This window comes from Cololabis saira, chromosome 2 (assembly GCF_033807715.1).
Source record: "Cololabis saira isolate AMF1-May2022 chromosome 2, fColSai1.1, whole genome shotgun sequence".
NCBI lineage: Eukaryota > Metazoa > Chordata > Actinopteri > Beloniformes > Belonidae > Cololabis > Cololabis saira.
The window spans coordinates 19,416,309-19,432,486 of NC_084588.1; the positions used below are offsets into that span (position 1 = coordinate 19,416,309).

Consider the following 16,178-nt stretch of genomic DNA (forward strand, 5'->3'; position numbering starts at 1 on the left):
ATCAAGCAAGATATTTTTTACTGTGGTGTTCTACTTAAACAAATAAAGCATGTTTCATCTAAACGTTGGTCAATCTGCCCAATAGATTAAAATTGTTAAAGGAAAGGTAAATACAACAAGAGCATTGCTTGTTGTTTGTGTGTAAATGAAAAGATTGCCTGGGATTACATAAATGCTGCTTGTTAAGGAAAAAAAAGCACAATGTCTTGTTTTTTGAACAAATGCAGATTAAGTTCAAAACTAGATGCATTCATGTAAAGCAACAAACTTCATTTTAAATTTTTAACATCACATATTTAAATATGTTATACTTACATGTGCTTAGATTTATTTTTTTCAGTGTATTTGAATGTTGGCAGCAGTATTAATGAAATGACCAGACGTCCTGTTCCAAAATTAATTATTTTTTTCTTTTCTTTTTTTCCAGATTATGCCCAAACGGGTGGTGAGGTTAATCCTACGCGGGCGTGGCTTCATTGACAATGTCACCATCTCCACCACGGCCCACATGGCCGCCTTCTACGCTGCCAGCGACTGGCTGCTCCGAAACCAGGACGAGCGAGGCGGCTGGCCCATCATGGTCACCCGGAAACTGGGCGACGGCTTCCGGCCCCTGGAGCCCGGCTGGTACTCGGCCATGGCTCAGGGCCAGGCCATGTCCACCCTGGTGAGAGCCTACCTCCTCACCAAGAACCAGGCTTACCTCAACGCTGCCCTCAAGGCAGTGGGACCGTACAAGGTGCCTTCAGCGCAGCACGGGGTCAAAGCCGTGTTCATGAACAAGTACGACTGGTATGAAGAATACCCCACCACTCCCAGCTCCTTCGTTCTCAACGGCTTCATCTACTCCCTCCTGGGACTCTACGACCTGGCCGAGACGGCCGGGGAGAAGCTGGGCAGGGAGGCGGGGCAGCTGTTCGGCCGCGGCATGGATTCGCTGAAGGCCATGCTGCCCCTTTATGACACGGGGTCCGGGAGTATATACGACCTGCGGCACTTCATGTTGGGCATCGCCCCCAACCTGGCCCGCTGGGACTATCACACCACACACATCAACCAGCTGCAGCTGCTGGCGTCTATAGACAACTCCCCCATCTTCAAGGATGTGGTCAAGCGCTGGAAAAACTACTTAAAAGGGATTCGTGCCAAGCACAACTAAACAAGCGAGCTACGGGTTTCTACGCTGAGATGAGAACGGGGGCCGACTCGTTCGCTCTGTCGGAGCTGGTCGGGTGCTTGAATGAAAGCCGAGCCCTCGCTTCAGGTTAAGTTTCACAATCTGAGGGATGAGTTCAGTCGGCTGCAGCTCTCACCACTAAAACTTTCCTGTGTGCTCTGTTGCAGGTTTTATATTTTCTGCAACACTGACTGTAGCGTTCTTGTTTTTTTGTTTCCCTGGAGCTAGTGTTTGTAATTATGCACAGACCTAGTTTCAGAGTGTGGGTTTTATATTCAGGAAGAATACGTTTTTTTTTGTTTTTGTAAGGGTAGACGTTGATGGAGAAGCAAGGAACTCCTTGAAACACATTTCTGACATTCTTTAATCCACCACATTTCTCTTCCACGGTTCTTTTCAGTTTCCTTTTCCATTTGCAGAGTTTATCTAAAGGAATCAACTGTGAATAGCAGAGTATTTTATAAACTATTTGAAGAAAATTGCCAAAAAAAATTAAATATAATCAATATAAGAAACTCAAATCTTTTATTTTTATTTCTTAGATCCTTTATGCTTCATTACAGTTACCTTTGAAGCCCCTGTCCTTTAAGTCATAATGATGATAAATAATTACAGTTGGGTGTGCCTGGTTAGCTATTTGATATCGGTTCTAAAGAATAGATAAATGGAGTTACGCTCTGCAAAAACATGACGTCCCTGCTGCCGTCGCAGAGATAAACACTTGAGGCTCACAGCTCTCTTTAAACCCCGTCTTAATAATTCATCAAGGTTGTCACAAAAAAAAACACGAGCGCAGCTACAAACAACAGCCTCTGCATCACTTTGAGTTCTTCCTAGTTGCTAAAACATCTGCGTTACTCCAGATGAGTCGGTTTGACCACCAAGATGGTTTCAGCCGAACACAAATCCCAGGAAAAGGTTGCTGAAGAAAGTCACTGTAACGAGGCCCTGGTCGTCTTTAGTTGACTGAAGAAAAACTTAAATCAGAAGAGTTTTCATCTTTTTTTTAAAGGTGCGTTGTCACCATTTAAAACTTGAAACTAAGACTGCAGTTGTAAAGGAGTCATTTCAGTCACGCATTTAGATTTTTAAATCATAAAATGAACTAAATTAGCCCCTGACGGATGTTTATTTGATGAAATCTCAAATCTCATTTATTCCATTGATTGGTTCTGGTTCCATCTTTGTTCATTTTCATGCTCCGTCATGATCCAGCTCATCCTAAAAGCTGTTCCCATGTAGCTCATACTTGAGGATGATAATGACAGATACGTAGGTGGTGTTAGTTGTCTGTTGTGTGTTGGGATAGATGGATGTGGGCGGCAGAGGCACATCTGCCGCGCCACTTGGGTGCATTTGAAGAGACGATGGCAGCACTAAACCGTGAGGCAGATTCTTGAATGTAAAGTTGCCGTCAGACCCCGCAGGGCTGTCGCCGCTCTACTCGCCTGCTGTGGGCGCGTGAACTCAGCATTTTCATTGCGAGCGCTGCCCGATTCACTGCTGAGCGAGGAGAAACGTGTTCGCAGTTCAGTCAGCTAATAGGGTGAGGAGGCTGCAACGGTAACATCGCTCCTCACGGGTGAGTCAGCACTCACATTCAATGAGGATCTCCTCCATCTGCTGGCAGGAGACTCGGGATGTTCCCTGGTTTTGAGGGCGATCGCATCGATTTTTCTTATAAAAGTGGTCTAATCTTGTAGACAAAGCCGGCCTTCAAGTTGTCATGTGAGCCAATTACACAAAATCTAAGAAACGTGTGATTCTACGGGCACAAAATACCAGTATGAACATTATTAGGAACTCACTCTGAATTAGACACTGCCATGTTAGCACCAGGTCATATTCAGGGCTCAAGCAGGATTTAAAATTAAGCTGTTTTGGGTATTTGGTTGCATAAAAGTGGCACAAAGGAGTTTTTACAACACTGATTGACTCTTGTTTGGTCTCCACCTTCTCCATCATGAACTTTCTTGAGTCAGTTAGTTGCCTTTCTCATGATATCCACTGTAGCTCTGTGGGCTTATTTCATCACTGTTGCTACGTGACGTAGTAAAGCGATGCACAGTTGTAGCAACAAGCGACCAGGATGAGGGTCCAGAGGTGACTTTGCCTGGTTTTTGCCAATTACAAGGACGAGAGACCTCAAAGGCTTGACGACACTTTGTAAAAATAATCAAAAACAGCCCTACATGTGAAATGAAAGCATTTAAATGCACTAACGGGTTGTGCTTGAGTTTTCACAGCGTTTCACAACACACACTCCAGATTTACAACTCATGCCTTAGAGTCGGGACAGAGCAGAAACGCTGGCCGTTAAAAATGAAGACGCCCTTTAGAGGCGGTGAAGAAAACCAGGAAAGCATGCTGTGAGGGGACACGAGCGTAATGACGACTTTAAATGGACGTAAACCTGGTGTAGGCGAGCTTCGGGTCAAACCTTGAACATAAAAAGTTGGAATCCTGCCTCGTGTAGATGAAGGCCAAGAGTCAGTGTTGTGGATGTGAACACTGCCATTTTTGTGTAGCACTACATAAGGAGAAGCTGCACCATCAACCCCACTGGACTGGTTTAGTTTAATTTGTCCTCTCCACCTAAGAACATCACCTGTTACTCACATAGAAGAGTTGCTGTTAAGATGCATCATGGGAAACGTTAAAGCTCGTCTGTGGAGATATCTGACGTCTGACCACTTGGGGGCAGTGTACCTCAAGATCATGCATTACCCACAATGAAGTACACTTTTAGTGGGAGAAAGAGGTGTTACAAGACATGCCAGACCTTCCCCACACATTGGTACATGACCCCTAGTGGTCAGAAGTGGTATTGCTACATAGATTGGCTTTTAAGCATAAAGTCAGAAATTCTGAGGTAAAATTAGTGGCAGATATGTACTGTATTGTATAAAAAATGCTTAAACATGCACAGATAGTCCACTTTACTCACAACATATAGAATATATGAACAATATATAACACTGAAACCATAACTTGTCTTTTTTTTCACTTTTATAGCTGAAATAATACATTTTTACACTTCCAGAAGACCAACAATGATTATTTTCTTCTTTTTTTTTATGTCAATGCTGGTTGTTCTTTTGTTCATTTCCTTTTGTACTGTTCTTCCCGTGAATATTTGCGTAGTTTACACTTTACCAATTTAACAGAACTAGCTGAAGCCTGTTGATTAAAAAAAGAAAAAGGGAACTCGAAAATGGAGGTTTTATGTGAGAATCACGAGCTCCGTGTTGTTTTATACCAAAGTCGATTTATTTGAATCTGTATTTTTGTGCAGACTGACTTCCGTTTAGCATTTAGTGATTAGTCTCCTGGGAGATATCAAGGAGCGACGCTGCCTTTAGAGAAGTGCTCGTTTTTCCAAGCGTAGTTTGAGTAAGTTACAGCAACAAGCTGACATGTAATACTTGCTTATTGTGATGGGGGTGGTGCAACTAGAGATTAGCGTGTAGTCAGCTACTGTTTTAAAGGGAAATGAGCCAATAGCTGCAAATTCTCCTTTAAAGTGTTTTATTTTGATTTTTGTTAGTGTCATATTCATCTGTAGAGGATTACGTTTTGTTAGGTTAACAAAAGCACAACTTGTTGTTTGTCATGTGATTTTTAGTTTCTCTTGGATTCACAGTTTTTTTTTTTCGTTTTTTTTCCAAGACGATGTGCAAACGCCTTCATTAAGAAAGCTGCTGTTCACTGTGTAACCGGTTTGTGTGTTTCTCTTTTCTCATTTCAGTAGTATTTTTCTTTTATCTGACACACACAAACAAACAACAGGCCTCAGAGGTCAGTGTGATTTATGCAATAAGATGTTTACTGGGATTCGTGGCGCCACGACGGACCCAGAGCGGTTGTATAGACTTTGCAATGGAAGCACAAAGTGCAAATGCTACCATTTTTCTAGTCCAGGGATGAGAAGTGTTTATATACAGAGTCGATCTTTGTGCTTTAAAATTTGCTTTTTAAAAGTGTTTAAAAAAATTAATAAAAATCTCTTTTCCTAAGTCTCTTGTCTTGATCTGTGCTTGTTGACGATTCATCAGTCTAATATAAAATCAAAGTACAGATGTGTGATTGGTTTATAATCCTCTGTGCTACTTCTATCGCTAACGATTTAGTTTGTTGCCAGAAAACTAAAGATTGTTTGGTACCAGGTCATCTGCGTTACTTGTTCTCCCAGTTTAATATTTTTTTTTCAAACTATACAGCAAACTTGTGTAGGATTGTCGGAGCCTCTACCTGCTCTCTGCAGGCAAAAGGCCGGGACATCCTGGACAGGTCGCCCCTGTAAAAAAACACAATTTACACACACATTCACTTCTCGGATCATTTGACAATCGCAACGTAGCCTGACGTCACAGTACCTGGTGAAAACTAGAGATGCACCGATCTCCAAAATCAGTATTTACCGATCACGGCGTGAAATCCATACATTCGTCAATAGTGTTGTCTCATGTACACAACACTGACATTGTATTATCAGGTATAAAATTAGGAGATGAGAAAGTATCATGAATTGTTTGTTTTATTGCAGGCTGAGGCAATGTGCAATATTTCACACTCTAGAGACTCTTAGAGACGACTTAGACTCGGCTTACAAAGAGTAAGTGTAGCTTACTAGCTTTCCTGCGGCGGTTTGTTGTTGTAAACGTTATCTGATCGGCCCGCTTTGAACTATTATTTTTCCGATCTCCGATCAAAACCGATAGGGGCATTATCGGGCCGATACCGATCGGTTGCCGATCGATCAGTGCATCTCTAGTCAAAACCATTATAAAACCTCACACAGCCTGGATTTGAACCTGGAGCCTGCGAGGCAACGTCTAGTTAGCACTAACACTAAAACCAGAGAGTATAAGTTCTGGACAAGGGAAGCATGAGAGCCAATTCATGAGGAGCAGGTGGGAAGCCAACAGGTAAGCGGTGGAAAAAATCCCAGAAAAAAGAGGAAAGATGCATGTTGTGCTGCAGGGAAGCATGGTAGACACTTACATGCATAGTATAAAAACTGTCCTGATTAATAATGTATCCTAATGAGACTATTAGGATCCAGTGAGAGTCGTGTCTCACACCTGAGAAGGACTGTCTGCTGCCACCCGCTTGCATTTTTCATTATCTCCTGGCATTAATGCAATCCTGCCTTACATTCTCCCTACCAGACACATGAATCACATTCCCCCTGTTTCCTTAACGATATTAATGTCCCCTTCGGGTCCGTCTCCCGTTCCTGTAATTAGCCCGATATAAACCTGATAAACTCAGTCTCCTCTGCTGTGACTCTGATGTCTTTGAGATGGCTGTGAAGACGTTACGCTAAATCCTTGGACCTCTGGTGTCCAGATACGTTGGCCATTTGTTGTCCATATATGTACCCACTTGATCTGTGTGTGGTCGGGGGTCCCAGAGGAAGTGGGAAAAGAAGACCGATGGAAAGGCATCAAACGGGTGCAAATTGACACACTCCTCAGGGGATCTTTTAAAGAGGTCATAGGTTTCATCCCCCCTTTGCCTTCAGTGTTTTATAGCAGAAACAATCTGCAGTTACTGCATAGCTCCGTTCAAAACAACTGTAGTTCAGTAAAAACCAAGAGAGTCATTTTATCCACTCACTCCTTGAGTGTTATTTAAGAATAAGGTTCAATAAGGTTCAATAAAGCAACTATGCAGGTTTTTTCATTCTATTTTATTTCTAACAAACTTAAGTGCCAAAATATCTGGCAGTTAAACTCGTGTTAGAAATGAGTTCCAACACTGAAGACAAGAATCTCGACTCAGTCAGACTGACGGACTTACTCCAGCATTTAGAAAAGAGCGGGTTATTGATTTAGAGAAATTAGTGAAAGGGATTATTGGAGGACCACAGTGGCGTTGAAATGGTGAATAGGATTACTTTTGATTCGGGGGTTAAGTGGTTCTGATGAAGGAACAGCCCAAACTAAAGAGACAGAGAGACAGAAGGAAATAAAACTTGTGTTCAAGCTTCATAGAAACATTTGAAAGCATTTTAAAAATCTACACTACACACTCTATGGAGTTTTATATGTAATGTCCACTGATGACACTACACGTAATGTTTTTCCTTTCTTTCTTTTTTTCAACATCACAAAATCGATTTGCAAAATGCTCTATTTAGTCGGCACTGAATAAACCAACAGGGCTGATTAAATGCTGACATGAATTCAAATTTCTACGTGATTTTTCCCATTGACAAACAGTTATTGTTGCTGCTGCAGGAGGGTGCAGCAGTAGCCATTTCAGACACCACTTATTCAGTCACTATGTGTGTTTTGCTTTGTCTCGACGTGGAGCAGACATAACAGCGGCTAAAAGGAAAAAAAAAAAAAGTAGTGAAATACCCTTACGGGTTCAGTAAAGGCGCTACAGGGCCGGAAAAAACTGGCTGTGTAACGGGTTTCATTTTGATCTCTGCTTCTCCTAGAGCAGCTTTGCACATAGCATAACTCCAAAACCCTGAACTTATTTCAGAGTGACAAAAATCACAGGGAGGCTCTTCCAGAAAATAATAAAGAGGTGTTTTTTTGAAACATATCAACGCGTTATTGATGAAAGGTTTTCAACATTTCCCATAAATGACCTTCACACTTCAACGTCAGCTGAAATGGGCTGCAGAATTAAAGCCTTAATAGTGCCCCTAATGGAATTGAAATATTTCAACCGTACACCCCACAACCCTACATTAATGTTATTTTAATATTCCTCAATGAATTATTGAAGAATATTCAAATAACATTAATGTTTATGGTCAGATTAATATGTTTAGATATGCAGTGATAAATTCCCCATCAACAAAATTAGCATTCACCTGGAGTATAACGCTCTAAGAAAACTTTTCTCTCTATCATAAAGAACCAATGTTCTACTGAATGAAGCATTCTCAGCACCCTGAAAGCCAAATATTTTGTAAGATGATAAATGATCTTAGACAACATAGAAAAGCATGACATGACCATTCAGAATGGACAAATCTGTGCAGATAAATATACATTTAGGGAAATATAGAGAGACTACGGCTACTTAGCTTAGGTTAGCATGGTGATAGCAGCAACAAGCATAGCCCTGATGTCGTTATAGTGGGGTTGTTGTTTTTCTTCTTTGTGGGACTGAGTTTCAGGCTGCCAAAGGTGTTTCTACACTCCACACTTTTCTGCATAGATTGCACAAACTAGATAAAAAAATATGCCTCTGTGAGCTTTAGATGTGACGTGCTCGTTGCAGCCAAGTTCAGCGGCTGCTGGTTGTAACTTCATGTTCAGCAGACAGAAGTGAGAACGTGGAGAGTTACCTCTCTGCAAGAGTGAGAACAAGAAGGAGTTCACAAATGTTGAGGGATTCCTTTAAAGTCCAACCTAATTAGCAGCTACCTCAGCAGTCTGCTGTCATCAGAGAATCTGCTTCTCCACAAGCACATTTTTCACTGCTCATTTTGTTTCATTTGTGACTGTTGAGAAGACAACCATGTCAAATTCTCCCCTTCTGAATAGAAGCCAAAAACAGAAGAAGAATGATTTGCACTAAAATCATATAATGCAAAGTCTCAGTTCCCATAAACAGGTGCTGGTGAAGAACAATCAGGCGACAGAACAATAAAGGGAGGGGAAAAAAAATTATCTAGCGATGTAAGGGAGACAAAGCAAGCCTGCGGAGGAGGCGTTTGTGGATGAGTGCAGGAGACAAAGCTGTGAAAGTCAGAAAAAGAAAAAAAGCGCGCCTGGAGTCTAGCAACTATTAATAATGTATCAGGGGGGCGGCTGGCACGTGTGCACCTCATTTGAAGACACAAACTACACCTCATCAGCCAAAACACCAGGGAGCCACAAACTCGGTGCAGCTGCAGCGTTGCAGCATGTTTGCTCCTTTTGTAATGTCACGCAAACACAACAGATCATGAATCTTATCAAAAATACGCACTTTGAAACAGGAAAATTAGTGTTTGAGTAATTAATGATTATGAAACAGCTAATGTGATGTATATATATATATATATATATATATATATATATATATATATATATATATATATATATATATATATATATATACATATATACATATATACACACACATTTTTTTTATTGGTCTTATCCACATACATCTATAGTTTATAGACTATAACTTCCACAGAGTTTGGGCTTTAACTCAATATTGACATAAATAGATTCAATTAATTTAGCAGACACATTTATGCAACATTTTGGAGCAATGTAGGGTTCAGTATCTCACCTAAAGGCGTGTTAGCGTGTGAACTGAGGAGGTCTCCTAATAAGCGACAGAAAGGCCAGTCCATGTGCAAACAGCCTGCTATTAAAAATGTACCGGTAGCTGTTCCAGATTCTAGCAGCCTCATATCATCATGCAATTGGATTTCATTAAACTTATCCTGCAGTATTTTAATAAAATCTGAATCTGAACAGATAGCAAATAAATGTGGACATTTCTTTTTAGGGAGAGAGTGTAAAATAGTAGAAGTTCCAATGTGAAGTACACGGAAATGTTCATAAAAAAATTCAAATTGTATACTTGTTTTGTTTTGAAGTAAGAGATCAATATATGATATCTGAGCCCTAAGAGCATATTCCAAGAAAAGAAAAAGTAATTACAGAAAGCAATATGTGCGTGAGCAACAAGGACTCAATAAATACTCGTGAAAGTCATTGTGCTGATGTTACACAAACATCCAGGATCTCTGGAGACTCGGTTTGGCTTGTACTGCGAAGGGGAACAGTGGCCTCAAGCAAACTTGCTTCTTTTTCTCATTAACAGTCAATTAAACAATAATGCAATGTTCCCAGACCCCTCCCCACCTCCCCCACAGTGATCCCTTTTAATTCCTTGTAATGTTCCCCCCAAAAAATATTGTTTTGCAGTTGACAGTCACAGGCTCATAAATAAAACAATGACAACATAAAACAAAATTAAAAAAAAGACTACATCCGGCTTTTAAACCTTTAACTCAGGGTAAAAGACTAGGTGCACAAATGTGCACCTCTCAGGGCCTCTGCTCCTGCAGACTCCCCACCAGCAGCTGCAGGAGCTGCCTGCTCTCTTTGCTGACACTGACATCTTGTGGTGGGATAAGACCTGCAGCTGTCAACACCAGCAACGACAGGTATCCAGTTCAGTGATGGTGAATCATTATGCAGGATGGATCAAGACTCTGGCTTTAAATGATGTAATATGGCACAAACTTTTATTTGTTTAGAGACTATATGTGATAGTCAGGTAAATTCCAGATGTGCTCAATTGAAAAATGCACTTACAGGTATGTTAGCAGTGGATTATAAATGAGTAGGCCTACACAGGTATGTGCATTCTTGTCCTGTTGTTCCTCTTGTATACACTGACACTCGTCAACATTTAGGTTGAAATATAGTTCTTTTTACTTTAGTCTGTTGATGTACATGATTTACAAGCACTCACATTACAATTACAACCAGGTTCTTGTTGTGGATTGACTCTAAAACCCCAAATCTGAAAAAAAATATTGGGACAAAACTGAAAATGCAAATAAGAATTAATTCTGTCAATCTAACATTTAATTAGACTTTTATTGATATAGAGACAGGATGAACTCAATAAATGAAGATTATAATTATTATTGTTTTTTTTATACTAGATTTCAGTTTTACTCGATGCTCCGATCCTGTTATGGTTTGAGATTTCTGTAAGGTTTTGAGTTTAATTTGCCGTGTTTTACTTGATTCTTAAGTTTAGATCTTGTGTTTAACCTGTTTCCTGTTTTATTTTGAAACTCTATGTCCTTGTGATTGGTTAAAGTTTGGTTTCCCTTGTTACCATCTGCCCTGATTTTTTTGCACCTGTGTCTCGTTAGTCCTGTGAGTATATTTTGTCTTTTCTCTTGCTGATCTGTTTGTCTCCCTGACTGTGAGTGATTCCTGGTTCTGTGGGGTTTTTCCCCCCCAAGTTCTGTTCCTACCTCAACTCAAAACAAATCCTTGCTCTTCTCCACCCTCTCTCATCCCAGTGTCAGTCCCAATTTTTTTCCAAGTCTCTGTAGCTCTTTCAGTCTCTGAACTCTCAGCATTTCCAAACCCAGGCCTTCACTCTTCTTCAGCTCCTGCTCCTACAAAGAACCCCACCTCTCTGGCTGTCTCAGTTCCTTTGCCTGTCTCTTGTGTCTGTCCCAGTGTTAGAACCTGCCCTCGTCCCTGTATAAGACCCTCGCCTGTCCCGCCAGCTTCCTGGCCGCTCCTAGGAACTGTCTTTCCTGTCCGTCTGCTCTCATTCTGCCAGCCTCCTGGTTCCCCAAGGATCTCCCTCTGGCTGGGTCCTCAGTACCTCCACTCCTCATAAGTCGGTAATACATATCCACTTTTGCATTTCTGCTGTGCAAAATGTTTCCAAAGAAAAGCGTATAACTTCTTTGTAATTTAGCGTTTCCCTTTCAGAACACCTCAAATGTGTCTTTGTGAAGATACCCAGATATTTTGTTTCAGTTGTTTTGTTTTCTTTCAGCAAATATCCCTCGAGCTATGCAGCACTTCCAGGTCATAGCTGTTGCACTTTCCAATTTCTCCACACACTTTCTATTAGGGCCAGATCAGGATCTCATGCTGGCTAGTTTAGTGCATGCACACACTTTTCTCAACCATGCCTTTTGTAATGTGTACAGGATGCAGTGTTGCACTGTGGCGTTGAAAAATACATGGATGTCCTTGAAGAGATCTCATCTTGAAGCAGCAAACATTGTTTTGCTATGAAATTTCGGTGCACTTTTCTGCACCGATGCTGCCGTTACAGAAGTGCTCATTACCTTTGCGAGAGGCACTGATGCAACCCCCTGTACCAGCACAGACCCTGGCTTTGGGGCTTGTTGCTGATAACAGTCTGGATTGTCTGGTGTGTTTTTGGTATGAAAAGCAAACCGTCCATTTCTTCTGAAAAAGATGTCTATATTAGTTAGTCATTCCACAATATACATTTCCACATTCCGATAGTCCGTCCCAGATGCCTCTGAGCTCAGAGAGGTGTGGCATGTGTATCTAGGGTTGCCACCCGTCCCGTAAAATACGGAATTGTCCTTTATTTGAGAAAAAAATGTTGCGTCCCGTATTGAACTAATACGGGACACGATTTGTACCGTATTTTCATTAACTTTTACACCATATTCTAGTTGAATTATTGAAATAAATTAACCTTTACACCATATTCTAGTTGAATTATTGAAATAAATTAACTTTTACACCATATTATAGTTGAATTATTGAAATAAATTAACTTTTACACCATATTATAGTTGAATTATTGAAATAAATTAACTTTTACACCATATTCTAGTTGAATTATTGAAATAAATTAACTTTTACACCATATTCTAGTTGAATTATTGAAATAAATGAACTTTTACACCATATTCTAGTTGAATTATTGAAATAAATTAACTTTTACACCATATTCTTCACCTGTAGGCTATATTACATCTGGGCTGATATGGACATACGTAGCATAGGAGGCTATTTCAGCTGCTATATGGTTGGCTGTCTGTACAGTCATGCAAGTTCAATGCTATTAAAGCACTTTAAACTTTAAATCAAAGCATTTTGTTTTTTCATATAAAATATGAAAGTTTTTTCATATAAAACACATTTTTATTCAGTTTAGAAGTTTTGGGGCTTTTTTTTGGCTCCTGCGCTGCTGAAATCAGGGCATCCCTTATTTCTATTTCTGAAAGGTGGCAACCCTATGTGTATCTCATGAATGGACACGGATACTTCCCTACTTTACCCGCCTACTCCTCCTGTAGATTTAATTCCTTTTTCTGCCATCTGCAAAATCAGAATTTCCTCTAAACATTTGCACTCGTCGGGAGTCGCCCATCGACGCCAGAGCAGCCGTTCTTTCAAGCAAAAGCATGATGAAGTATTTATGTCTCACATGTGGACGAATTTGATTGTACCGCTCCTTCTAAAGAAAAAAAACCCTACAATGGGCACTAAAACAACTTAAAATTGGCAGTTGTTTTGTAAATTATTAACTGAAAAACTATATTGCTTTAAAATTTTGATACAACGGAATCATTTTTTTTTTTTTTAAAGCAAATGAATCTGGTCAGGATGAATGATATTTAATACTTTGTTGCACAAATAATTGGACTCAAGTGATTTCTGTACCCCTCAATGACACTTCTGCACCTGTGGATGGGTATTTTGGTCCACTCCTCATGAACAAACTACTCCAGCTGTCTCAGGTGTGAGGGGTTTCTTCGCCAGACTGCAGGTTTCAGCTTCTTCCACACATGTCCAACCGGGTTTAGGTCAAGTCTCATAGGACACCCCAGAGTAGTCTGTTTTTTTTTTTTTTTGTCCTTGTGTTTTTAGCTGTCTTTTCGGAGGGTCCGTGAGCTGCAAGCTGCCTGACACTGGGCAGCATAATTTGCTCCAGAGGGCTTTGACAGATTTCATTGTACAGATTTAAGACACCGTGAACCAGATGCAGCAAAGCAGCTCCAGAACATAACAGCTTCACCCGTGTTTCACAGTAGCCACATGTGTTTTTGTCTTTGAAAGCTTCATTTTTGCATCTGTGAACATGGAGCAGATGTGTCACCTGTCCAAAGGACATTCTTCCCAGAGGGCTTGAGACTTGTTAATATGCATTTTGATCTATTCCAGTCTGGCGTTTTATGATTTTCTTCCAACCTTGGAGTCCTCTGCAGTCGTCCGCTTTGGTTCAAACAGCAACAGATGATGTGATCTGACACTGATACACCTGGACCTTGGAGTTCACCTGGAATCTCTTTGTAAGTTGTTCTGGGATCTTTGGTTACCTTTCCTGTTACTTAATTTGTCATCAGTTGTTTTTGTGTCCACCTCCAGGGAGGTTTGCTACAGTCCTGTGGAGCCTGAACTCCTGAACTGAATTTGCATCTGTAGAAACAGGAACATCAAGCTGCTTGGAGATGATCTGATAGTCTTTACCTTTTAACGTGTTTGTCAAGAATGTTCTTTCTGATCTCCTCAGACAACTTTGTCTTTTATTTTCTCCGGGCCATGTTCAGTGTGGTGAACACCTTTAATACCAATGGTTCAAATAGACAGACTGACTGATATGTTCTTAAGAAATGTCTTAAGATCTAAAGTTAAGAAGTTCATAAGAAAGTTCTTAAGTGCAATTCCTCAATATTTTCTTAAGAACCATCTTAAGAACTGTCATTTCTTATGAATTTCTTATTTTTCCTACTGAAGAACTTCCTAAAATATGTCATTGCATTGAACGCGCCAACAAACAACATATATACGGATAGTTTGCGTCTTAACCGCCAGTCACTCACTAAAAAAGTCAAAAACAAATTTAAGAACTTTTATTTCAAGAATACCATTTATTCTTAAGTTTTTTCTTAAGAAGAAACTTAAGAAGAAAGTTGAGAAAATACTTAGAAATTTTGACGTCTTCTCTTTTTTCTTCTTAAGACTGAACTTAAGACAAAAATGACACTTAAGAAGATTTTTTTTCTTAAGATGTTTTGTGAATCTGGCCCCTAAGTTTCTACAGGACACACTTTAGTTCAGCATGTCACCATAGTCACATGATTTTAGCTTTTTTCCAGGGCACCAACTAATTTGTCCAGGTCAGTTTCACCTTTTTGTTGCTTAAATGATTCTGTTGAACCACAGCTGATTTTCATTCATCAGGCTTCAGTAAATTTTAATTTATAAAGAGCCATTGTGGTTTTTTTTTTCTTTAATAGAAGAGTACCAACAAATATGCCCTAACGTGTATAAGTAAAAACTATAACAATCAAAATCTGAAGAAAAAATTCAGTATCTTTCCATTGATTTTCTTTTTCATTCTGTATTTGAACTGAATTTTTCTTGCATTATTTCCAACAGGGTCACCGTTTTTAACCTTTCTACGAGAAGAAAGATGAATCATAGCTTTCCTTCCCAGAGCTGCATTAAAGTGTGGAGACGATAAATGAACCAAAAATGTTAAGTCTCAACAGAGAAGCTGTGATTTTCCTCGCAGTCGGTGTGTTTGTAACATACTCCAGCCAATAACTTTGTTTTTCTATCCTCTGGCCCCCGTGGGATCACAACTCTCTGTTGACACAGTTAGAGATGATGGTCATGATGAATTACATATTAACGCTTGTTTTATCTGGGGCAGCTCGCCGTCCGCCAATCCAAACACGCTCCCGGTCAAACACGCACCAACTGTGTTGACTGGTTTTCTGAGCTGCTGCAGCGACTTGCAGCTCCGCTCCTGTTGGAGGAAGCGGTGTGAGGTCCCAGGGGCCCCCAGGGGCCCGCACCGGCGGCTGCTTTAGTTCACGGCACTGGTGGGTTTACTGCAACACAGCGAGGTGGATTACTCTGGACCGTTTTCATAAGATCACGACGACTGGTGGTGTGAGATTCGTGCTTATTCATTTACAATAATTTGGACTGAATCCTGAACAGAAGTTTGATGAAGTGGGTTTAGTCATTAAAACAGAGTTTTCCATTAATCATTTGAGCTAACGCATTAACCAACTCTAGTGACTGAACTAAAACAAGCAGTAAAATCATTTATTTAACTTCAACTCAAAGTAAAAACTTTTTTGTTCTTACAAGCAAAATATAGCAGTCTTGCTGTGCAACGCTCATCTCCTGCAGTCAGTTCCTGCTTCCTACTCCTGCAGCCATGTTTGATTTGATTGTTTCTGAGTTTAAACAAGATAAGAGACCCCTGCTGGGTGTGACGGCGGCCCAGCTGAACCAGGAGACGAGCACGAAGAATGCAGCTCTGTTGACTTTAACACCAGCAGGATTCAAACCCTTCATTCACGGCGGCAGCCCGAAACTCAGGCCGCATGCAAGCTCAGCGCCGAGCTCCTGCTGCACCTGCGGGGAGTTTAATGCAGGGAAAAAAAGGGTTGAAAGAATTCACTTCAGTTGCCATTCAAGTCAATGACAGTTGCATTTCTGTCTGATGGAAGACTGATGACTGAATCCTGTCATACTGGCTTGAC

General features: G+C 40.5%; 1 protein-coding gene across 3 annotated transcripts in view; it reads left to right on the top strand.

Moving 5' to 3' along the window:
* Positions 1-5,193, top strand: part of glceb (glucuronic acid epimerase b) — a 72,622-nt gene extending 67,429 nt beyond the window's left edge. For all 3 annotated transcript variants that reach the window (XM_061739655.1, XM_061739646.1, XM_061739664.1), the window contains one exon: positions 428-5,193. In XM_061739655.1, coding sequence (XP_061595639.1) covers positions 428-1,159 — 732 coding nt within the window. In that variant the 3' untranslated portion in view covers positions 1,160-5,193. The remainder of the gene's footprint in view (positions 1-427) is intronic.
* Positions 5,194-16,178: the final 10,985 nt, after the last annotated feature.